We start from the raw sequence: 26,161 nt of genomic DNA on the forward strand, positions 1-26,161 counted from the left end.
TTGTGATAATTTTCACGCGCTTAATTACTTTTGCTGCTCGCAGATTGTTGCCTTGGCCAAAAACGTGGTGGACAAGATCACCGACGGCGTGGATCGGCTGCAGGAGCTCGGTGTGCAAAAGGTGCTGGTGAACTCTCTGCCCCCGCTCGGCTGCAGGCCGTGGTGGTCTAGGTCGAACAACTACACCGCTTGCTACGGCCCCGAGGACGTGGTCACAAGCGTCCACAACATGTATCTCAAACAGAAGCTGGGTGAATCGGATTCCATCCTCCTGCTCGATCTCAACACCATCTTCACCAACATCATCGTTAGTCGTGGTATGGTATTCAACCGCGTGCCTTCGTCTGTCGGTCACCTAAAACTAATTGCACACTACTATTTTTTCTCAAAATCACATGATCGCAGGTTCATCTCCATTCAAGCACAGGTTCACGCCATGCTGCGATAGCTTCGACCCGGTCCGGTACTGTGGGCAGGAAGACGAGGATGGCGACGCGCAGTACAGCATATGCTCTGTCCCAGACCAGTCTTTCTACTAGGACTACATGCACCCGACGCAGGCAGGTCGACGTGGTGTCAGGCGATAGGTAGGCTTAGGGTGGGAGAGGAGTAGAGGATGGAGTCGCGTGGGCGCACGTGGTCTGTAGAGCGAGGTTCTCGGGGATGCCTCGCCGCTGTGGATCCTAGTGAGTGCAATGGCGCGTCGATCCGGCTACTCCTCGCCTCCTCCAGATCCAGGCCGTCAGGTTGGATAGCACCTCTCTCTGGCCGTCGGCACGGCATCATGATCCGCGTCGGTCGCCCGCCACAGTGGTGTGCAGCAGCAGCGAGTCGAGCACGTGCGTGAAAGGCACCACCGTCGTGAGCCCCTGCAAAGCCTGCAGCCACCACCGTCATGAGCATCTCTAGTGCCTGCAACTACCACCCCTGCCCTGCTCCTCCCCTGCTATTCTATCTCCTTTGGCATGGAAGCAATTTCGCAGCAGGCCGACAGTCCGCAGAACCGAGAACTGCAGGAAGCAGCCATTTGATTTAGGGAAGAAGAACCGACGAAGAAAGAAAAGAAGTGTTCCCATGAAAAGGAGAGGAAAGGAGCCAATTTGGTGGACTCGGCTGGGATTTGGAAAATGGAATAGGAAGTTTTATAGTAAACCTATGTGATAGGCGCTTATGGACGGGTGGGAAAGGAAAATAGAGGACGGAAAAGCAAAAGGAAGAGAGAGAGGACGGAAACAAAGGGTAATAGGAATATAATATATAAAATGGATGTATCAAATATTTTTGGGAAGGAGAATGAGAACTTTTATTATTAAATAATGGTTTACAACGTGACTACCTCGTTAAAAACCATACTCCTATGTATGGGGATCTTTCGGTAAGAAAAAAAGTACGGTACAACATTACACACCTGATTTACTCATCATCATCTATATTAAGGTTCTTGAGGTCGGCTATTGCCCCCACAATCTCCATATTCTCAAGTTGATGTTGTGTGCCAGTGGCCGCTTTCTCCTAGTCTTTGAGGCAGATGATTGCCTTCACCATTTTGGAAGTGAGGGATGATCTCTGCTCCTCAATAATTCTCCTCACCATGTTAAACGTCGCCTCCAACGAGATGATTGGCACTGGAAATAGAAGAACGTCCCATGCAAAGTGTGATAATATGGGAAAGGAACGCTCTTTATCTTTCCACCATGAAAGAAGGTTGACAGTGTTGCTATCTACAAGCATTGGATCATGGGTGTAATGATCTTGCTCATGGTAGTGTCTAAGCTCTACTATGGCATTCCAAGATGACTTGGTTGTCTGTTGAGATGATGATGCAGATCCCTTACCTTTGATCTTGTTGCACAAATTGACTGCACTTGACTAGGTTGCTTTGTGCTGTCGTGTTGACTCCGAAACTAGGGAGGGGGGCTACATCCAAATTTGCCCTGTTATAACTGGAAAACCTGAAAGACCTCTTCTTTGACATGATTGTAGGCATCCGAGAAATCAAGGTCGAGCAAGTCACCTATTTCTTGAAAAAAAGCTCTAGACCACGTAATCTTTTGCCGGGGTCAAATATAACACCAAAACAATAGAGATGTGAAATAGCAAAGAAATATTTTAGGTATTTATCTTTTATTTGTTCAACATTAGGAGCTAAAACTTCGTCATTGTTTTTGTTAAATGCGAATGCAATTATCTAGAGCCACTGTATCACTAAGCAAAATATAGGATAATAAACACCGGACATCTACACTATTGCCTTGTAAAAGGGTTTTTAGAAAAAGTCATAAACATGTAGCAATGTACCAATCAATTTCTATAAGTAGTAAACATGCATTCTGAGCAATTACAAAAATAGTAATAATTTCCTTGTACCATTTCACTTGCTTCCACATAGTATTTGTTGAATTCCAGCACACTTTCAGGTCAAGTCCAAATTTCCTTAGCTTCTTACCTTGACCCTTGCAATAGTCCTTGAAACTACTGAACATTGTAGGCGAACTAGAGATAAGATGGATAGGACCATGAATATTGTTCAAATATCCACTTACCATTGTCATACATTCCTACACCATGATGTTGATGATATGACACATGCACCTTTCATTGAGAACATACCCACCAATGTAACTATGTATGTGAGGTTCTAGGTCCTCCATTGGTTTTGAGTTAGCTAATGCACAAAGTTATAGAAGTAGTCCTATTTTCAATTTTAAACTCCCTATCAACCTCTAGCCCATATAAACTCTATGACTATTTTTTTTTATGTTATAGTTGCTATCTATATAATGTGTGACAATACTAAGATATGATGTTCTTTGGTGTGATGAAGTCCAAATATCATATGTTAAAGCAAATGAATAGGTCATGTTATGGAAGTTTTGCTTCAAAGCACTAGGAAACAATTTTAAAATGTCATTCTTAGTAATTTTTCTTAAGACATGTTGATATTGTTGACAAGAATCACGTTGGATCATTATCTCAAAACTAGAGCTTTTGCCCATTCTAGTTGGTAGGTCCTCATAAACTATATATTTAGCAATTTCTTGACAAGTCACGAAAGGATCAAGCCTCCTTTGGCGTCTGGCTGTCGGCTGCTAGCACCATGTCTCCGTCCTCGATCGGCTCTACAGGCACCAGACCTCCTTTGGTGGATAGGACTGGTGCTGGGATGATCCTGCCTTCTGCCATGTTTGTTGCAGCCTGTGCTGGTAGAATTGGAACACCTGATAGGACAATGTGGTGGGTCTAGCTTGCAGGTAACTTCCGAGCAGTCTTTCTGACACAGGAGCCATCCTAGGCATTCCACCTACTAATCTTTTCTGCAGTGCTCCCTCACTGCCTTTGCCATCCTTGGCGGTTACTCATGATGGTGTCCTTAGCAGCTGTTGCCTAAACTCTAGTATGGTCTAGCATCACACAGAGAGCTCTCTTCCATGTCTCTAACTCCTCCACCCTCTAGCGACTGACCAACCATTGCTGGAAGTACATATCGTGTAAGTGCTCCAAAAAGTGGATGTACTGTGCCGTGGAGGGTAAGGTGGAGTCATCCTCCTCTTGACCTGGTCATTCCATTGCATTCATATGATCACACCAACGACGTGTAAGCCATCTGCAATTGGGAAGTGCATCATGGGAGTGCATGCCACCTCACTGGTGTGGCTCCCACACAAATTTTGCAGGGCCTCATAGGCTACCTGTTGGTACATGTTGGAGTATTGTACGCCATTGATGTTGACTCTCCATGGCTGCCAGCTTGGGTTCCTCTCACAGTCGAAGATTTGAAGATACACCTAGCACTCGTGAGAGTTGTCCTCCTTGTACTCGCGCCCTATGTACTTTAGACACCGAGTGTACCCCAAATGGCATAAAGCTTCTCATAGCAATTGGGGAAAGCCCTTCACTCTCTGACAACACAACGTAGTCCAGACCTCGTCTTCCATCTACCGGGGAAAAGTGACAGCTTAGAACTAGCAAAACAAAGTTTTCAAAAGCAACAAAGTAGAAGGTAAGCAACTGACTTAGAAGGAAGTACGAAAGAAGTTTTCATAACATAGTTTTTAGTAACTAATAGACAACATACACGTCTATCCTAAGGTCACGTTCTACAGCCAAGCATGGCGATGATACCACTCCTGTAAGACCCCTTCCCAGGATCTCCTATACCTCCTATATCAGTCTCTGGATCAAGTAGCTGATACGTATAGTATAACATTTGTGACATCACAGCCATACATCGTATATAAAATATTAAGGTTACAAGAAGACAAAAGTGTCTTAAACCATAGGGTACATTACAAACCTGGCTAACTGGCAACAAAAGCACAGTGGAAAGACAACCCAAAGCCACAGGCAGCTAGGGTATAAACGTGACTGCTAAATCTACTCTTCATCTATGGGTTCATCTCCTACGAAGTTGGCATCCAGCTCCTCATCTGAATGATAGAAAAATGAGTACGGAAGGTATTCAGCAAGTCCTATACTATTGCAAGGGGTTTGATAGATGCATAAAGGATGACTCAAGGACAAGGCTTTACGGTTTAGTTTTAAGCGTAAATTAGTTTCATGCAGATATCCAGTTATATTATCTATTGTTAATTTTGAAACAGCTTAAATAAGGTAACAAGGTATATCTAAGGGTTTTCGGTCCTGCGACAGGCTACACCTCACTCCATAGTCCCTATCAATGTGTCTGGTGTAACTCTAGTACCACTCAGCTCCTAGCGGATTGAGCCAGCAATCTCATCATACGGACATCTAGTCCACACACTCACTCATCAATGATACACACTCCCTGAGTTTAACCAAGTGAGGTCATTGATTTGCAGGTTCATGACCGTGGACATGGCTATTCGAATAGATTTACACTCTGTAGAGGTTGTACATTGTACCCACACGATATGCTCAGCTTCCAACCGTTGCAAGCGGAGGAGCGAATGGTACCAAGAAGCTTCAATCACCTTCCCTTGCCAGACTATACTATGAGACACCCCAAGTGCTCCAGACCTATGTAAGGGATGCTAGGGTAGTACTTGGACCTTCGTAAAGAGTCTGGTTCAATGAACATCTCACGAAGCACATGACAGACGTTTGGGTTCTTGTTGCTCCCCTATCCTCCTAGTAAAATATTTAACTTGGTCGGGAGATAGAAAAGTCAAGTCCTGCGCATAACAGGACGCATGGTTGCACTGGGATTCCTAAGCATGACAGCGCAATGATTCAATAGGTAGGCATCTTCAAGCTAGCAATGAATACCACGTAGGTAACTCAATCCCCCAAGAGCATCCTCACCAGAGGACTACTCTACTTGCCCCCGCCAAAAGAATTTTCACCCTTTTTACACACCTCTCACCATATCACACTATATCAATGATTCCACAATCACCAAGATTCATGACATATGAGTTGAATTGATATTTAGTAAAGCGACACCTCCGAAGAGATGTATTCCATAAGCGACATCTTCGAAGAGATGTATTCATTCGTAAGCTTGCTAGATATCAATGCATCGTTTGACGTTAATATAGATAACGATAGGTAATCCTAGGGTGACATGGATTCGGGATAATGACATTTAAGGTATGACAATTGTTTGATAGAATTTAACTACTATAAGCAGTTGAAATACTACAATATATAGCACATGATGATAAGTCAAGTTTTAAGTTGATCAATTGGATTATTGAAAACATGGGTTGAAAATTATCAAGGAGATAGCACTTTCCTTCTCTGAAGTCTTCCTCCAGTCCTTGGTTGAAGTCAGGGTTCTCCAGTTCCTCCACGAGGAGGTTCTGCAAACGCGATTATGATCAACGACTCCTTAAGCTAGAAGAAATAAGTAACACCAAATAGAAAAACAAAGGAGTCCTAATGGATATAACTTTGTGATATAAATATAGATCTCGAATTTAGATAAATTTAGGCAAAAAATCACCGAAATCGAAGTCAGAACGGAGAAGTTACAACTCCTGGAAGATTTAATCTAAAATTAAATAGAGAAATTCCTAAAAGTTACTATTCATATATGGGCCCACATGTGGTACCATTGAATAGTGCCTGTGAGGCTCACAAATAGTGCTCAAGTGGGCCTTGCTGAACAGTACCGGGCAGGGCTGGATTGGGCCTAGGTCTAGGCCTTGGGCTGGATTGCACCGAGCCAACCCAACAGAGCAAATGGCCTTGGGACGATCGGGCTAAAGGGCTAGGGTAGCTGGGCTGGCACCGGTGAATGGCCTCGACCACTAGGCTGTGCCAGCAAGTTGACACATTAGCGGGCCATGTCATGACTTGCTCGGCAAGGCCACGCTAGCGTGGCCAGAGGCCCGCGTGGTGCGCACATCTCGCCAAACGGCGTAACATAGAGGAGAAGCCGGTGGAGTGGCGTTCCCGCTAGGGATTTAGAATAAGCATTATGGGTCGGGCATCTACGGACTGGGGTGAACCTGTTTTGGCATTCATCGTCAGCAAGTGGCGGTTAGAGCACTCCCAAACGATGGCCGAAGATGGGTACGATGGCGGCAGAGAAATTGGATTGTAGCCCCCTTGTTCTTGCACGCTCTGGGCCACCTGTAATGAAAAGGACCCCAGTGCTCGAGGGCTACTTGGTATGATGGCTGACTCACACAAAGAGGGAGGAGCACTGGCAGAGGCTAATTCATTGTTACAGTAAGGAAAAATCTCACTGTCACCACTGCGTGCGAAGACGGGACATAGGGATGAAGACACGCTACCTTGGGGGAGCAGGAGGGGCTGGGGAGGCTCATCGGTGTCTGCAAGGAAGGAAGGGTGGCCAACGGCATGAAGCTTTAGGAGGTGGTGGTAGAGTCAAAGGAGACTATGGCGAGCTTAGCTGTGCATCCTCGTGCCCCTCTTAGCTCCAGGAGTCACCCACGGCACCTTCGTGCTCCCAGCGACGAGCTCCACGGTGGTGGCTAGCGGATTGAAGCGGCGTCACGACTTGAGACGGCATTGGTGGCGGATTTGGGGAAAGAAGGGAAGAAAGGGGGGCCGGTCCTCCTATTTATAGAGAGATGGGGAAGAGAGAGGCAGCAGTGGTGAGATGGTGTGGCTGTGTCTTGGTTGAACAGTGCGGTAGCGCCTACTAGGAAAGCCACAGCGTGTGGTAGCACGACCGCCAACCATCCGCACATGCGGGCACCAAAGTCACGGCGCATTAGACCTTTCGGTGCGCGCGTGATGAGAGTATAGAGAGAGAGGGAGATTGCTAGAGAGGGAGAGAGTGAGCGACGAAATCGCCATGCTTTGAATGCGCCAGAAAACAAGGGCAACTAGGAGCAGTGCAGCGGAGGTGAGTTGGAGGTGGAGGAAGTAACTAGGTGGTGGGGTTTGCGCGTCGGTGGGAGAGAGCGAGCGGGGCGGCATGGTAGCTGGCATGCGGTGATGAAGTGATGCACACCGGAGGCTTCACTGGAGCATTTAACAGAGTGTGTGAAAAACCCAGAAAAGAAAAAGTTCTACACACTGAAAGATCCGGTGATGAAGACAGTGCACATCGGAGGCTTCACTGGAGCATTTAACAGAGTGGTGGAAAATATAGAAAAGAAGAAGTTCTACACACCGAAAGTTCCGGTGATAAAGACAGTGCACACCGGAGTATTTTGTGCAGAGAAGAAGTTTGGCGCAGTCTGACTCAGGAAAACTCTCCGGATAGTCCGGTGATGGATTAAAGATTACACCGGACAATCTAGTGTTCAGAAGAACTCTAAGTGGAGTTCCAACGGCTAGTTTCTGAGAATGTACACATTGGATGATCCAATCTTTGTATCTCTGTTAAAGCCGGATCATCCGGTGTTCACAGAATATGTGAGCCATTGTTATAATGGCTAGTCCGTGGGGTTGAGGCTATAAATACCCCTCCACTCATTCATTTAAAGTCGCTGGAGTCCAGAGAAACCCTTGTAAACCTAAGAAGACATCCAAGCCATCCAAGAGAATAAAGTGTTTATCCAAGGCGATTAAGCACACCATTAGTGAGTGATTAGTGCTTATAGTCCTAGAGAGAAGAGTTGTTAGGTGCTGCAACCTAGAGTGCAGATCAAGGAGTGATCCAAGAGGTACGCTGACACCTTGGAGTCTTGATGACTCGCCGGTAACTTGTTGACCCTCCGACTTAGTGTGGAGTGGAGACAAGAGGATTGTGCAAGAACTTGGAGGCTCTTGTCTTTGTGACTAAAGCTCCGAAGTGAAAATGACGTACAAGTGATCGGAAGAGAGGTTAGTGGTGAGACCTCGCCTTGGTGGCTTGATGGCTCATCGTTCTTGAATCCTTGTCTTGGTGACTTGGTATCTCAAGAGCCGTGATCGGAAGAGACTTGACGACCGGGAGCATATCCTTTGTGGAGCTCCAACGTGGACTGGAGGTGACTTGTGTGCCACTGATACCATGGGATAAAAATCCCTCGTGCTGAGTTTGTCTCTGTACCTCATTTATGTTTCCGCATTAACTTACTTGCAATTTACCTTTCAATTCTCTTAAGAGGTAGAGTAGACACACTAGATAAGTCTAGAGCATATTCAGATAGAAATTGAGATAGGCTTATCTTGTGATAGTTTTGAAGTCAATAGTTTTAAGTGTCCTAATTCAACCTACTCCTCATCTTGTTCTTAATATTTTGAATTCTCCTCTTATTGGCTAAAGGTTTGAGCTACCGTATATGCTCCAACAGTTCATGCCGACCTTTGAAAGTCTCTCAATTGCACCTCAATGTCTTCTACAACATAGTATCTAAAAGTAAGAATCCCAAAAACCAACACAAATGCTTTCGCATTTCGGTTACTCACTCAGTCATCGCTGACCATGTTACCAATGCTTCCACATTTCGGTTACTCACTTAGTCATCGCCGACCACGTTACCACAAAAGTATCAATGTCTGAACTCAGATGGCACTACACCCTTCCGAGCCGGGATCCCACACTAACACATGATTGGTGGATCTTTGTCGCATGACATCATCTTGTGAATTGACATGTATTATGCATGTTACTCTTCCGACCAATACGACTTCAGACCATATATGAACTCTTCGAAGTTGCAAACAACCCATCTATCCTACAACCATGTTGATATTAGCATACAAGCAGTACCATACATGTCATTTTGATTCACATGCTTCACCACATGGTCCCGTCTCGAGCAACGGAAGAAAGGAGTATATGTCAACCCCTCTGGCGGACGTTGCAGCTGGGCACAAACACCACAATGGCACAAAGGGGTTACTCACACGCCTAGCACTAGTTTCCTCCTTCTCCTCCATCATTTTTGGTGAGTTTCGCGGAGGTGACACCAATCGTTTGAACTAATGGTACAAAGTTGTATGATGATACCAATAAGGGAATAGACAGATTCTTGGGTCATACATCTCTGGGCCATCAATCCACTGGAAGAAGTATCTCATGTCCTCCTGTCAAATTGTGAAAAAGAAATCAACAATCATATAGTTCCATGATTACTATGAAAAAGCTAATATGCACTTACACGATTATCCACACAAGTGTAGTAAGCACGGGCAACCGTGGAAGAATGCATCGGCAGTTTAACCTCGGTCGGCACTCCACATTCACATTTAGGAATGAGAATAGCGGGAGGCACTAGGCATCACAATCTTTTACAGTGGGATAGTGTTTGTTGTCCCTCGGTTGAGACACTCTAGATCCAATGACATCTCAAAGCTACAAATTCCATACAAAACTATTAAGATGTAATTGATACGCATAAATCTAACTAAATAAAAATCTACATATATCAGTGCACCAAAGTTCATTAAGTAAATAATTGATAGACATATGTTAAACTAATTTAAAAGCTACAAAAATCAGTTCAATGTGCCATATCTCACCTCACTAATATTTATTTTCTGCACGTTCACATACAGTGATATTTTTGTTCAAGTTCCTGCGTACACACTTTGGCAGTGCTTGTTAAGAATCCTACACTACTAGAGAACATCAAATCAATGTCCGTTGAAAAACGGCTTCACTGCTGGTTTTTCAACTGGCACTCTTTACTCGGCACTGATATTGGACTACTATCAGTACTAGTTATCCATCCGACACTGTTGCTATTTTCAGAGAATAAAAAAAGAGAAAATAAGGTGAGCTTGGCACAGCAGTGGCGTGCTCAGCCGCTGCTGCCGTGCCATAGCTCGCTTTGCTCCGCCCTGCACAAATGCGGCGGCATGAAGGCCGCCATCACAGCACACGGCACGAAGGATGCCACCACAGTCGCCCGCGCCGCTGCCGCTCATTGCGCATGATGGAGTGCCTCCGAGCGGGAGGCCACCTCGTTGATCTCCTACTGCAGCCGCCATAGCTGCGGGCAGAGGCTACGGCCCAGGTGGCCTCCGCTGGCGAGTGGCTGTGCCACGCGTGCCGCAACAGTGTGGGCTAGCACCACGAATGCGCGCTCCTCTAGTGCCGTGAATGTCGTGCCGGAGTCGATGATGAGCCCGGTACGGCCCAACGCGGTCAGCTGGAACACTGCCAGGTCGATGGACTGCAGGGTGTCACCGATGGTGATCCCTTCCAGGGAGAAGTAGTAGTAGGAGCTCCTCCGCGCGCCGGTGGGGTTCAGCACGAACGACATGGACTTGGCTGAGGACGAGAGGCTCGCCAGCGAGCCTAGGAAGAAGGGGCTCACGGTCGTCGTGTCATTGAAGGGCGTGAAGCAGTAGGAGAACTCTAGTGAGGAAAGAGATAAGGGAGTGAGGATTGACCCGGACAGAGGAAAGAGATAAGCTCTGCGCCGGAAGTGGACGTGAGCTAAAATTGTATTGGATCCAAATTTCGGATTCAGATGGACTATTAGTGCTGGTTGTGATTTGAACCAGCACTGATGTTGGAGCCGGACGTTTGGTCGAGCCAAAATTAGAATGGATTAAAATTTCAGGGGATAAACTATCAGTGCCGGTTTTTTGCGGCTCCATCACTCTTCGGGCGCGAGAGGTTTAGAGCTAGCAGTGATACATTTTCAGTGGCGGTTTTTACATAACCGGCACTGATAAGCCACTACGTATAACCTATTCTGTAGTAGTGCTAGAGAGCTTATTTTCATTGAAGTGCTCATATTATGCTATTATGAGGTTCACCCCAGGAGGGAAGGCAACATTTCTGGGTTTGTTGTCACTTTTCTTGTAGGATTTTTTTAACATATATTTGTACTAACAGTTATGAACTGGCAACAACTGTCAATGCTGTCCACTTCTATGTAAAAAATTATGCGAAACTAGAAGTTTATTCTTCTGACTCATTGAAGGTATAACCTATGTATTGGCATATGAAAGCTGAAACACACAGGAATAAGTAAACCAATCAGAAACTTACAGCAGAACAAGCTTCTTATGCAAATATGTCAAGTGATGACTACTAACAGTTTTAAGCTCTTTTCTATACATGGAGTTGGCAGCTGGCAACTGGCAACTATACTATATGTTGTCGGTTGAACAGTACATTGTACATGTGAGAAAGAATTGTCTGTTTTCAGTATGAAATAATCTGGTTTCATCCAACACAATCTGTTACTGTTATTCATGAAATCTGAGTTCTCCCTTCAGAATATTGACTCCAAGAGCCCAGATCTGACAGACAAGAGTTACCACACCTTAGAATAGCAATGAAACTTTAGTTGATTCAGGAAGAGGTCATTCAAGTGCAGTAGTCGTCATCACATGAGATTAGCAATTTCAGGAAAGCAAAATAACAGGTTTTCTGCTTGGCTTAAGATTGACAGGCTGTTTTCTCCTAAGCTACAAAATGGCTCTGCGGAATCCACCAAAGTCCAATATGCATTTTGGCACATTTGGAGCATGCCCCTTGCGACAACTTATCATCTTACTCTACCTACACACATCACTCATGGTTGGTCCCCAAATTGGTACGCGAGATTTATATCTTGTGACTCGATCGTAATCATGGGCATTGGTACGCCTGGCGGAACTTAGCAATCACTAGGTTCAATTTTTTCTGCGTTTTTTTTCCCTCCCATTCTAGTGGCACTAAAGATGATTAAATGGACCACTCGGGCCGGTTTGGTACGGGCCGAAAATGGCACGGCCCGATAGACCTATTTACTGTAATGGGCTGTGCCGTGCCGGCTCACGTGCCGAGTCATCGGCCCACGGCACGGCCCAGTTTTACCGTGCCGTGCCGAGCCGGCCCACGGCACGGTCGGCATGACAGGTCTGGCCAGCACAACGGGCCTGGCCGGCACGACGGGCCCATTCGACATGATGGGCCCGGCCGGCACGGTGGAGGCACGATGGGTCAGGTCAGCATGGTGGAGGCACGACGGGCCCGGCCGGCACGGTGGAGGCACGTTCGGCCCGCCAGCACTTCGAAAATAGGAAAAAATAAAAAATAATAGCTAAAAAAATTGAAAAAATCAAAAAAAATTATAGAAAATAAATAAATAAGTGTCGTGCTAGGCCGTCGCGTGCTCGGGCCGTGCCCGGGCCGGCCTGAAATATCCGGGCCGGGTTGTGCCGGCCTGCCATGCCGCACACTCGGCCCAGGCACGGCCCGAGGCTTCATGTCGTGCCGACTCAGCCCATCTACGCTTGCGCCGGACCGTGCTTGGGCCGTGCCAACAGTGTCGTGCCTCGGGCCAGCCCATGTTGCACGGTCCATTTGGACATCTTTAGTTGGCGCTCACTGAATCATAGGGGCATGCTCCAAATCTTTAGATGAAGGGAATGTGAGGACCCACTCACCTCGATCGAGCCGCTGGAGAGGAGATGGAAGTAGAGGGGAGGGGAGCCTACAGATGCAGCCTTAGCAAGGGTGGCGCGGGCGTCGACTATCGGGGACTCTAGGCGCTAGGCCAGAGGTGAACTTGCAGGGCGACATGGCCTCAGGCTCTAGGGTGACGATGCGAGTTCCGGTGGCGACTGTGGAGTGGGCTCACAAGAAGCGGTGTGACTTGTGGGCAGCTCACGAGCTCGGGTGGCGGCTGGGGGCACTGAGGCGGCGGTGGCCGCGCTCAGATGGCAAATGTGAGAGGGAGAACATGTAGAGAAATAAGCGTAGCCCCTTTTAGGTCCAACAGCACGGTGCCAAATGTTGTGGTGTCGTGCAATTGACATATGGCGTCAATAAACAAGGCGCCGTGATAAACCACGTTAGCCAAAATCATTCAGCAGATATCCTACGTGGCAGAGTACGACGCCAAGTCTCGTAGCGCCGTAAAATGGATCTACGTCGTCACAGGATCTGACGCCATGAAAAGGGTCTATTTCTGGACTTAGTTTTCTGAATAGCCTATTTGTAAAACATATTTTTGAAAAAGATTAAAAATAAAAATTCCACATTCTCCCATGCATATGTATACTGAAAAGAGCAATCGACATAGCGTCAGCTAATTATATATATATATATATATATATATATATATATATATATGCTTCTTAAATTTCCTTTTTTTTCTAGGTATTACATAATCGCATAGGCAACTAGGCTAGTTTTACAAAAATACTAGGCTAGTCTCCAGATGTTATCAATTTTTATAATAACATCTGTTAATTATTCAGATGAAGAAAGCATCTTTCGTGTCTTTCTTCCTACCATCCTTAGGTTCTTTTTCTTAGACACCATCAAACTATTAATGTAACTTTTCTTTGCAGAAAAGCAATATGATGCCAAAACGAAAAGGAAAAAATACGGATGGGACTGTTATAATATATGGATATAGCCTATTGTATTTATATAATTCTAAATAAATCTTAAATGCCTAACCATATGATGGTGGGAGTGTATTTTTAAATTCCACCTTGCTAGTGGAGGTGGAGAGAAACGAACTTAAAATGATTCTCTCCTTCCTGACTTAGCATGTATGGATGAGAGAATTAGGAGAACACACGCGCTCTCACTCACCTCGCCTCGTCGGGCCGTGGCCATGGTGGGGGTGGGGGCGCGTGGCACCTGCGTAAATGATCCGTCAAAATCGGATCCAGGTAAGACCTCTTTTTGCAGTTTTATTCTTTTATTACGTTGGCAAACACACACACACATATATATATATACACACACACATATGACGTGCCTCAACCGTGTGATCCTTCCTCTATATATATCTGACAGTCGTTTTCACAAAGTATATACGCAATTAGGGTTTTGCTATTTCTCTCTATGTGTCATCACATCTAGTCTACTCCATCTCATTGTGCTGGCATGCACCGACGAACAGGAGAGCAGGTCTCCGGAACCTGTAGCTCTTGGTATCCTGCACTGGGAGCGACTGCTCACAATAGTTTCCTCTACATCATCGCGATTTACTTTGACTACTCCATCATTTTTATCATCGTCTACTGCATCAACACCACAGGGGCCTCTGCATCTCATATCGTCATCAAGTATGTATATTGCAATCTGTATTAGATACTTCATCGAAATCCTGCTTGAGTATCTAGTCGAGGCTCTTTGATGTTAGTCTAAATCTTACTCGAGTATCTAGTCGAGACTCGTCAGAGCTAGTCGAGCTCTACTAGTGTGATAGTCGAATCTAGTCGAAACTTTATGAATATTAATTATGTACATCAGTTCTTATTTATATTAAATTAAATTAAATCTAAAAATACTATTTTTTCATGGGGACTTGCTACTGTGCTACGGTCGTTGACAGGTCATGAGTTCACGAGGCTTTCACACCCGGTACTCACTACTGTTCATTTGTCGGACGGCGCAGTATACACGGGCTACCTTGTAGATGGCCCAGACCAACGTTATGTGCCAACCCGCGAGCACTGGGATAGAAACGGATTGAATACATATGGAATTGAATTTGGACAATACGATTTATCATATTTTAATCTAAATGTGAATACGGATCTAGATATCCTCGAATACAAATACGAATTGGATAGTTCGAATACGAATCCGCCTTCGGATATCTACTCGATCTTCGAAATTCAGGTCGGAAATTTAAATTTTTGAAAAAAATTGACTGAAATTTGATAAAATTCGACTGAAATTTGTTCTAATTTGATGGGCCGGAATTTTAGAAATTTTGTTCAAAATTCATGTTGAAAATTTAAATTTTTGATCAAATTTAACTGAAATTTGATGAGATTTGACTGAAATTTGTTCTAATTTGATTGGGTTGGAATTTCGTTCATATCTGAAATTTCTAAAACTTTAGCAAAATTTGGTTTCCTGGTTGGCAGATACGGATACGAATCGGATAGTACGATTTATTATATTTTAATCTGATGCGAATACGGATCTGGATATCTTCGAATACAAATATGAATTGGATAGTTCGAATACGAATCTGCATTCGGATATCTACTCGATCTTCAAAATTCAGGTCGGAAATTTAAATTTTTGAAAAAAATTGGCTGAAATTTGTTAAAATTTGACTGAAATTTGTTCTAATTTGATTGGGCCGGAATTTTAGAAATTTTGTTCAAAATTCATGTTGGAAATTTAAATTTTTGATCAAATTTAACTGAAATTTGATGAGATTTGACTGAAATTTGTTCCAATTTGATTGGATTGGAATTTCGTTCATATCTGAAATTTCTAAAACTTTAGCAAAATTTAGTTTCTGGTTGGTAGATACGGATACAAATCGGATATATGTCGAATTCGGATATCCACGTTTGAATCCGAATCTCGAAAACGAATTCGGATATATCTATTTTAGTATCTATTTCAAAAACAAATACAGATACAAATATCCATATTTATATATTAACAAATACGAAATTAAATAATTCGAATTTTTCTACCATCTTTTTACACCCCTAAGTACAAGAGAGGATGCTGGCTAGCTGCACGGCTTGCTCTGTGAGCCGTGAGCCCGCGATGGCATCGTTGTGATCCTTGGGGAAGGTGCTAGTGCGCTTTCTACAGCGACGGCGACGCGACGTGGTGTCGGTGCCTCGACGATCAGCACTCCTGGGATGCATGGACACTTGGACAGCATGGTAGCCCGGTGCATGTTCGCCATCACCTTTAGGATCAAAACGGTCAGTAAAAATTCCGTGAAAGTCCCGATTCGTTTTCTATATTTCTTCCAACTATTTTTGAATTTTCAGAACTAGGTAGAAATGGAACAAAAGTGGTACAAATAATTTGAAAACGGAGTTGAAAATAATTTTACTATTTTTCTGATCGGATTCTCAAATTCCCTTTTTAATAAGAAATTTACTGTTGGGATTTCCGTTTTTCAATTGAGCCCAAATAACTCACAGGCCATAACCTATCAGGCACTCATGCCTTTCTCCCTCCCTCCCTCCCGTGCTGTGATGGACTTCTACTTTGATAACTCAGAACCCGACATCGTCAAGGACCTGCGGGAGGACCTCAATGCGCTCCGCTCCAGTATCCTCTCTGGTGCTGACCCTGACACCGCTGTCGCGCACGTCTCCCTCTACAAAGAAATGCGATTAGGGTTTGGAATCGCTCAACATGTCATGCGGCCAGCCTTCTCATTATATAGGCGGTGGTGTACAAGATCCAACCGATCAGATCATATAAACATGGTGATCTAATTTGGTTGGTTTACATATACATGATGACCATCTATATCTACAATATATATTTCCTAACAACCTCCCTCAATCACAACAGCCAAAGGTTGAGATTGCACCTAACTACATCTTGTAGTCATACTGGTAACGGTTTTGTGAACCGATCTGTAACCTGATCTTGTGAGGGAATGAACCGAACATCAAGAACTTTTTGAGCAACTCGGTCTCGAACAAAATAAAAGTCAACATTTATATGCTTCGTCCTAGTATGAAACACTGGATTCGCATACCAGTAAGTGGCACCAAGATTATCATACCATAAGCATACCGTTCGAGACTGATAGACACCAAGTTCTCCAAGAAGTGATTAGACCCACACAATTTCCGCTAGAGCTTTATACTCAGCTTCTGTGGTAGAGCCTAGGATTGTTGCTTGCTTGCGAGCACTCCATGAGATCAGGTTGGAACCAAAGAAGATACCAAAACCACCTATGGATTTTCGATCATTAGGACACCATACCCAATCGGCATCAGAGAAGGGACTCACCAAGGTGGAAGAAGACCGTCGAATGACCATACTAGTAGCTGCAGTGTGATGTAGATACCGCAGTATTCATTTTACCGCCGTCCAATGCACACTAATAGGGGCATAGAGGAACTGACACACCTTGTTGATAACATAAGCAATATCATGCCACGTAAGAACAAGGTATTGAAGAGCACCAACTGTGCTATGATACTTGATTGCTTCGGCCGGACCAAGGAGCTCATCGTCGGAGATGGAGAGCTTGTTGGTGGAAGACATGGGAGCAATAACACCCTTGCATTGATGTTGTGAAAGATGGATCCAGAATCAAATAATTGATGCTCATAATATAAGTATTAAGTTTAATACTTTGATGATTCAACCTATAAGTATTAACTATTATGTTAAGCCTAATGATTCCCTCACAAAAGGCTTGTCCCAAAATGTTGCCGGCATAAGAATAATGGAAGCCTATAGTACTGAAACAAATTGAGATCTCAAACTATTGATTATGTAACTACAAAGTTTGTTTTCACCTTTTCAATGTGCACATGATTACAAATGAAAATAAACTGCACAAAAGGATCATAAGTGTATAAGCTATATTCCAAATAAGTATAAGTGACTATCCTATCAAGATAGAGTAGTATACTATAGATGCTAAGGTTTTAGTGGTGCCATATTAACTGTTGTAATGCTGTATCTTTGTGTGCTTTTCTGATAAGTGTGGAACTTATGTTATTAGCCATTCAATCAAGTGGAAGAATGTTAGAAGTGATCTTGGCTAACTGCCGTCCTTAGAAATAGGTCAACAGTTGGCCATGTGGTGCATCACTGGTGGACTAAAACTAACTTCTACTGGCTTAATCCTAGACCACACCGTGCTATATAAGAAAAAGGTCTGACACTTATTGAGAAGGTCTGAGAGAGACACGTCAAGAGTCTCTAACCCCATACCCTACCGATCATGGATACGCACGGTAGTGGCTTGAAGACCAATGCTGCCCATTGCAGGAACGACATCACCGACCTTCCTCTGCACCGATAGCCCTCCATCGACCTTCTTCATCAAACCAGCATCACGCCTGCTACAAACAGGCAGAGGTTGTCGCACACCACCAAACTCCGTATCTAATGAGATTTTCATATATATTAGGCTACTAAAGTCCTCGTGAAGGTTTGTTAAGTCTAACAAATGGAGCAGAAGAGAGTACTGAAGCCTCTAGAACAACAAGAAAGCGCAGGAAGGATCCTATTGCTGACCCATCTTCTGCTGGGCTTAGTTCCAGGCGGCTTCGGCAAAGGCGGAATGGTCCAGTGGTTGTGGAGTGTATGGTGGAATTTTTTTATCTTTCTCTGTTCTTTCATTTCTGGACTTATGCGAAGGTGTGGATGTGTGAATAATCATATAGGGGTTGTATGCGCTGAGTGTAAATTAAGCTAGTACCGGTGCTTGTGTATGGCATGATATTTGATACTGCCACGTTGTCTCTGATATGGGTATGACATGCTATTTGATTGATGATGCTACTGGGATAGCTATGACTCTGTTTGGTGCGACAAAGCAGCGAGCCAAATTTTAATCGAAACTACAAATTCAGAACAATGTGGTCATTAGAAATATGAACAATTAGCTTGATATCTGTTTTCCTTTTCACATTTCTAGAGTTTTATACTACTTTGGTTTGTCATAGCTGTGACGAATTAAAGAGATCAGTAAGTAAATATCATGCGTATTGATATTAATAGGAAGTTAACTTTTGATTGTAAACTACGGAATGCGCTGCCCAATGTATGGTGTTATCCTGATACCTTATCATGAGTATTGATATTAATAGGAAGTTAACTTTTGATTGTAAACTACGGAACGTGCTGCCCAATGTATGGTGTTATCCTTAATACCTGAGTTCCAATACATGTGATTCAGGCTATTTTTCTCTCCAGATTAGATTACAATGGCTCATTACATGGATTTATGGGTTGGTGTTCCCTGGTTTGAACTATCGGTTTTCGATTGGTACCGATGTGTTTGAAAATTGATTAGTTTTCGATATCTTAATATTCCTGAATTCATACCTGATTACCATTTTCCTATTTTTATTCTGTTTTAAAAGAATGTGAAACTGAAAAGTTTTTCTGACCATTTTCATCCCTAATCACCTTCTACGCTGATGAGTCAAACGGATAAGATTTGCTCCGAAGAAATGTTCGCATAGCGGCCATGTGTATCAGTGTATCGTGTGACTGATGCAGAGGTTAGGATAATCTTTATTGTATTATTAAAAAGAGAAATTTTTGCACAGCCAATGACGCGAGGAGAGAGTAAAGCAGCAGCGAACAGAGCACCGAGACGCGGCCGAGTAAAGACAAGAGAGAGGCACGAGGACTGAATTATTGCAATGGTCACGGCGATGGCCCGGACTGGGGCAGCGTTGGTCCAACGCCATTGCGACACCTTTGAATTCTGATGCCCAAAGTGATCCGATTCATCACCTACCTACCATTGCGAAAGCGCCGGTCCCTGTCAATCGTCTTCACCCTTTAATTCGTGCACATTTTCCTGATGGAAAGCAATCGTATTCGCCTGGAATTTGCTAGCTAATCCAGTAGTGTAGAGTTGCTGTGTTGGGCTTGGGCAAGAACAAGCAGCCTGTGAAATTGCAGTGACAAGTGCAATGGCGACGCCCGCGCTGGTGCTCCTGCCGGAGTGGGGCTCCGGCCACCTCATGCCCATGCTCGAGTGCTGCAGGCGCGTCCTCCTCCACGGCGGCGGCCGCGCCTTCTCCATCACCCTGCTCGTCATGCGCCCGCCCACCTCCGAGGCCACCTCCGAGGTCGAGGCGCACGTCCGCCGCGAGGCCGCCTCGGGCCTCGACATCCGCTTCCACCGCCTACCCGCCGTGGAGCCCCCCGCGGACGCGGGGGGAGTCGAGGAGTTCATCGCGCGGTACGTCCAGCTCCACGCACCCCACGTCAGGGACGCTGTCGCGGGCATGGCGTGCCCCATCGCCGCGCTCGTGCTGGACATGTTTGCCGCGCCCATGGTCGACGTGGCGCGCGACCTCGGGGTGCCCTCCTACGTGTTCATGTCGTCCACCGGCGCCATGCTCGCGCTCATGCTGCACCTGCCCGTGCTCCACGAGGTGGTCACGGTGGAATTCGATGAGGTGGAGGGGGAGGTCCACGTCCCCGGCTTGCCGCCGGTGCCGCCGGCGTCCATGCCGAGCCCGGTGGTGGACAAGAAAAGCCCCAACTACACGTGGTTCATGCGCCTCGGCGACCGCTTCATGGACGCCACGGGAATCATCGCCAACACCGCGGACGAGCTCGAGCCGGGGCCCCTCGCGGCCGTCGCCGAGGGCCGGTGCGTTCCCGGGCGCCCCGCGCCGCCGGTGTACCCGATCGGTCCCGTGCTATCACTCGGCGACAGCAACGCCAAGAAAGATCCCCACGAGCTGTCGCACGAGTGCATCGCGTGGCTCGATTCCCAGCCGCCGGCGTCTGTGGTGTTCCTCTGCTTCGGGAGCATGGGCTGGTTTGAGCCGCCGCAGGTAGTGGAGATCACCGCCGCGCTTGAGCGGTGCGGCCACCGCTTCCTGTGGGTCCTGCGGGGCCCGCCCGCGACCGAGTCGGGCGCCGGCGCGCCGGACGGATCGGAATACCCGACGGACGCGAACCTAGACAAGCTGCTCCCCGAGGGGTTCTTGGACAGGACGCAGGGGAAAGGGTTTGTGTGGCCGAAGTGGGCGCCGCAGAAGGAGATACTCGCGCACCCCGCCGTGGGCGGCTTCGTGACGCATGGCGGCTGGAACTCGGTGCTGGAGAGCCTGTGGCACGGCGTGCCGATGGCGCCGTGGCCGCTGTACGCAGAGCAGCACCTGAACGCCTTCGAGCTCGTGGCCGACATGGGCGTGGCCGTGCCGTTGAAGGTGGACAGGAAGCGGGACAACTTCGTGGAGGAGGCGGAGCTGGAGCGAGCGGTGCGGTCCCTGATGGGCAGCGGCGAGGAGGGGAGTGTGAGGGAGAAGGCGAGGGAGATGAAGGCCGTGTGCAGGAAAGCCGTGGAGGTGGGCGGCTCGTCGTACGCCGCGATGCAGAAGCTCTCCGCTGCGCTCCACGATGGCGCAGCGCTCCCGAAGAAGTGAAGCCCAGCACCACCAGCTTATCCGTACACGCGACGTTTTGATAGTGTGATCATGATCCATGAATGGATCATAAAAACTTGGGTGTTTGTGTTCACAATTTTATCGGTTGGTTGCAGAATTGCTGCTTCAATCTCGTGCTTGGGTTAAAAGCTGGTTCCTTTCCCTTCTCTACCCTAGTTCCAAATTCATCTGGCTGTAATGCTGGCTGTTGTGTTAGCAGTGTCAGCGTGTTATATGGAGTTTGCATAAACTAAGGCACCGGTAGTGACTGTATCATGGAGAGATATGGACATGGTTGCGGTGACCAGTTTCTTCCACTTGCACAGGCAATGCGGTACGTACTAATCATGCAGCTTCGGGATTTTCAGAATCGGATCTCTTCATCCGCTCAATTCCAACAACAGCTATGTTTGAATTACATGAAGTATACAGTCTTTGTAATGTTGAAAGAGGTGCAAGTTGCTCTTGTTTGGCACTACTGTTGGGCAGATTCTGAACCAAACGATCGAGCGGTGGCAACAGATGGGGGAATGGCGCTCGGTGAGCAGTGGAGGCCACTGGTGGTATCATGCGGGGATGTTATAGGTTGCATAAGGTGACCCAACAACCAAGTCCGCACACCCCCTCCATTGAGCCAACGACCTCTATTGAGCTCACTCCGGCGAGTTAGGGTTAAGGGTTGTCAGGTTAGGATTTCAAGTCGGGTGGCTGCGTCAGGCTTAGAGGATGGGCAAGAGTAGGCCAGTCTAACGGTGGTGGTGGGTTATGGGCAGTGTGGCAGGGAGCCGCCGGCCGCGAGTGGTGGACGATCGCCGGTTGGGTGGGGGTATCATGGCAACAGTTCGACAGAGCCGGGTCAACGAGGTGGTGGGCATCGATCCAGTGACAGGGACGTTGCTAGAGACTGGGGAGTAGGACAGTGCAGGGCGAGCACGATGAGGAAGTAGGCCAAGGGTCAAAGGCTCGCAGGAGGGTCTTGCTAGCACTTGTTGAGGATTTATACACGATTGCCAATATTTAAAATGTAAATAAAGGTATATTCGATTGTTTGTCGAAAAATATCGTAAAGAGAGACACATATTTATATAGGTTCATGCGTCTGAGTGGATAATAGCTTTACGTCCTGTTTTGGCTTGATTAATCTTAAGATCATAAAGTACATATAGGTGTGTATGGATCTAATATTAAGAAACCAGGCAGGTTTCTCCGTGTTCCTACTACTAAAGCCTAAGTAGGATGAGGATTACTTCTGTCGTGGATCTTTGATGAATGTTGATATTACCCGACTAGACTTGCTCTGGGCATTTACGACTTCTTAGATCTGAATGCGCAAGTTGCTATGAGGCTTGCGCTCCTATGAATTGGTGTATCTTGTACGTACCCCTCTCTTCTCATTTTATAGTTAGGGGAACTCGGTTGTACTATAATCGAACTCCTCCGGATGTAATATTTTCAAGATGTTCTCCTAGATATCTACGAAACCCTTCTCAAATCGGGGATAGCTTCCCTATTTATCATGATTATCTTCCTTGTATTTTATCTCTATAACTTTCTCTGTGGTGGTCACAATATACACCAGATCGAGTAAGATATACATGATCATTGTATACCCCTTATGGATATATAATATTTATAGAATATATAATAATTATATATCCTCGTCAGCACTAGAGACGACGCTAGCGAGTAGGGAGGTGGCGTAGAGGGTGCTTGAGTCTAGGGTGGCTTGAGGAATAAGGAGGAGGTGATGGTGGGCTTGTCCGCTGTATGCGAGTGTCCTCTCATGCTCGCCCAAGGTGACCTACAACAGGCCCCATTATCATGTCGCTCTCTCAGACGATGAGAGCACATATCCTCCACTGTGACCGAGCCCAATCTAGCCCAACTGAATAGCCTCAGCAAAAAGGGCAAAATCTCTATTTCACATGCATCCATTCAAAAAGAAAAAGGGCTTGGATGTTAACGGAATGTGACAAAATGACAATATGGAACTGTGCAATCTTTCTACTGTAGAATCCACATGTCTCTATAATCAAAGAGAAATACTAACAAACTTAATATGTTAAACATACTATGTGTTAAGCATTAAAATGGATACCATAAAGTTGTGCAAAGTATTGGGATATTCTTTGTTATTGATAGCTTCAACACGTCACAGTCATCTCCTAAGAACGTTTACACAAAATTCATAGATTTGTTTGCAAATCAACATGTTTACATAGGCATTATGAATACAAATACCCATATGGCATCCTAGTGAATTAAAAATGTTAACATTTATAAGAAAACCTAGGTGTTCCATTGATTCATCTTGGGCGAAGGAGGATTAGAACGTCGGCACAATAGTTTTTATTTTCAAACTTGAGGCATTCAAGACGGACATCTTGTGAATTTTGACTTGCCACTTGACATACCCAAATAAAGTTCTATTTCCATGATCATTTTGGAGATTATTGTTCTTCAGGTCAATAGTGTATACTACCTGCAGTATTACTCCCTCAGTTTCTTTTTATGGGGCATATTAAACTTTAAGAAGGTCATCAAAAATATAATTTGACTATTAATTTCTCTTATAATATATTATCATCAGATTCAATAGTCTACTATCCATGATCCTTTGTGATTTTTACATTAATGAACTATTACACATTATGTAGAATCTTAATTATCCAATAAAACCAAATAATCCATACCAAGACTTAGTTTAAGTTTAAATAGTATGTCACATAGGTCCAATTTAAAGAGTTCAATGCAGTAGAAAATAGAGATAACTCCACGACTTTCTGTTATGCCCACAGGCAAACGTCTAGGGTGACGCCAACCTAGTGATCCTCACATTCGATATCTTCAGCATAGACATGATCGCAAGTAGGATCTCCTTCAACCTCCAAATTGTGTGGATAGTAATGGTGAGTATATGGAGTAATCCGTAAGTGGCGGAAAGACATATGCAAGTATAATTGTGGAATGTACAAGTTTGAAGGAACATGCTAAATATGGATGAATTGTAGAAAAGTAGTTATAACCACCAACACGTCTCAAGTTAAAACCACCTAAATACTCTGGCTACCCTGCCATGGGTTACACCACCCATTAACCACGAAGGTGGAACCGAAATGGATTGACTGGTCACAACACAAACTCCCAGTTAAATAGCCACCAAGTTGCCGCCACTAACAAAATATTAAAGCTACACTTAACTACTAGTTGTGTAGAATTTTAAACCTACTTTTAATCGTGAGCACGGTATTTCAAATAGTTTTACACTCTACAAAGATATACCTTTTTACCCACAATTCAGATTAGCTCTCTCGTTGACACCCGTCGATATTTTACACATGCCAGTGATATGTGCATAGTATTACTTCAAAGTTATTCGCCTACTTTGTCTGATATTAGCCCATCTGGCTGAGTATCTCAGCTGCACGAACCGGTAAAACCCCATTTGTCTAGCCATACCATTGGAGAGGGGTTTAAGCTACACGCATTCGCATTCTAAAAATAAACATGTAAATCCCATAATTTACCAAAGTTTGTGCTCTACTGTGTGAAGGTAAATCCCATGACACACTGCCTGTGTTTATGGAAACAAATATCAGACTCCATGGGATACTATGCTAGGCCCAGTGCCCCTTTAGGACTGTGGTTGTACTATTTTAGTTTTGTCAACGGTGCACAAAAGGGTCGCTCTTTAACTTAGATTGAGCATGCCCTTGGACCAATAGCGTGAGGTACTTTTACTATGTAAAAAATAGATAAATGAGATACTATATAAGTGATCTGTCACTTATGATCAAGGTACGGGTAAAGTTTTGATCCATCACTAATAATTTTATTAGTGACGGATTCATACCCGTCACTTATGACTAGTTATCAGTGACGTATTCGAGGTAACGGGTACCACGATTATGACCCGTTACTTTTAAACTTTTTTCACATAGTGGTAAATCCCGTACTTGCACAATGTGCTACAGGCTCAACCCTTAAGCAACAAGTTTTAGTTATTCATTACAACACCGTTGTGCCCTAGTTGTGAGACTCCACTTAATGGCGTACACCCGCACATTTAGACTTTCAACCCATAGTGATGTAAACCCATCACTGTCCCAACTAACAATGGGGTACCCATTGTAATCCCAACCATTGCATCCAGCGTAGCCCCGCAAGACTCTGATCATGATAAAAGGTATAATCAACCATCCAAAAATAACATGGTAATAAGCATTATTAAGCATGTCTCGACACCATACACTAACCAAGATTTGTATCAAATATCTACTATAGGGTATATATGTATAAGAAGTACATTATACATGGACAGAGTATACAGTGCACATGTATAAAACTCCGGATACTACAGAACCGAATTAGCGGTACATGATAAACCCAAAAATCTAGAAGACGTATACCACAAAGATATCGATTGGTTGCCCAACTCGAGAATGATTAGTGTCTAAGTCAGATTCATCTGCTTTGTCGTGGTAGATAAGATGAAGGACTCCCTATCGACTACAGCTGTATAGGAGGTGGCATGTCAACCCTATAAAAAGCGGGGTCCCAGACCCCTGAGGGAAGAGGAAAACTTACGCATCTGTAACTCGACGCAAGCGCATGGACCATAGGAGATACTCGGCAACATCATCCTTAGCTCAGCTTAGATTTGGTCTATCCCCTGTAATAGGTCTAGACACATTGCTTGTACTTGAGGGAATACATACACATCACCATCTATACAGGACGTAGGGTATTATTTCAATTGGGGGCCGAACCAGTCTACATCGTGTGTCTCAATTCGTGTTCAATCCCTGATCTCGAAGGTACCCCAAGCAATTACGGATATATTGTTAGGAACTAATTTTCGATAGTTGGCGTGCCAGGTTGGGGCCTTCTTCGGCTTTTCAGGATTGATTATGTCTCGAGTTCAGCTATGGTTTTCCACTGGGACAATCAAGGTGGACCGATCTACATTGGTATTCTCGAGTCCAGCCATTGGACGCATACCGTGAGGTGGGAC

At 45.1% G+C, this 26,161-nt stretch overlaps 1 protein-coding gene across 1 annotated transcript; it reads left to right on the forward strand.

Moving 5' to 3' along the window:
* The first annotated feature begins 19,447 nt into the window (after positions 1 to 19,447).
* On the forward strand, positions 19,448 to 21,464 carry LOC133890787 (anthocyanidin 3-O-glucosyltransferase 2-like). The gene has a single exon (XM_062331342.1). The coding sequence runs from the start codon at positions 19,678 to 19,680 to the stop codon at positions 21,145 to 21,147; it is 1,470 nt and encodes a 489-aa protein (XP_062187326.1). The 5' UTR covers positions 19,448 to 19,677; the 3' UTR covers positions 21,148 to 21,464.
* Positions 21,465 to 26,161: the final 4,697 nt, after the last annotated feature.

The sequence above is a fragment of the Phragmites australis genome, chromosome 14 (assembly GCF_958298935.1).
Source record: "Phragmites australis chromosome 14, lpPhrAust1.1, whole genome shotgun sequence".
Taxonomy (NCBI): domain Eukaryota; kingdom Viridiplantae; phylum Streptophyta; class Magnoliopsida; order Poales; family Poaceae; genus Phragmites; species Phragmites australis.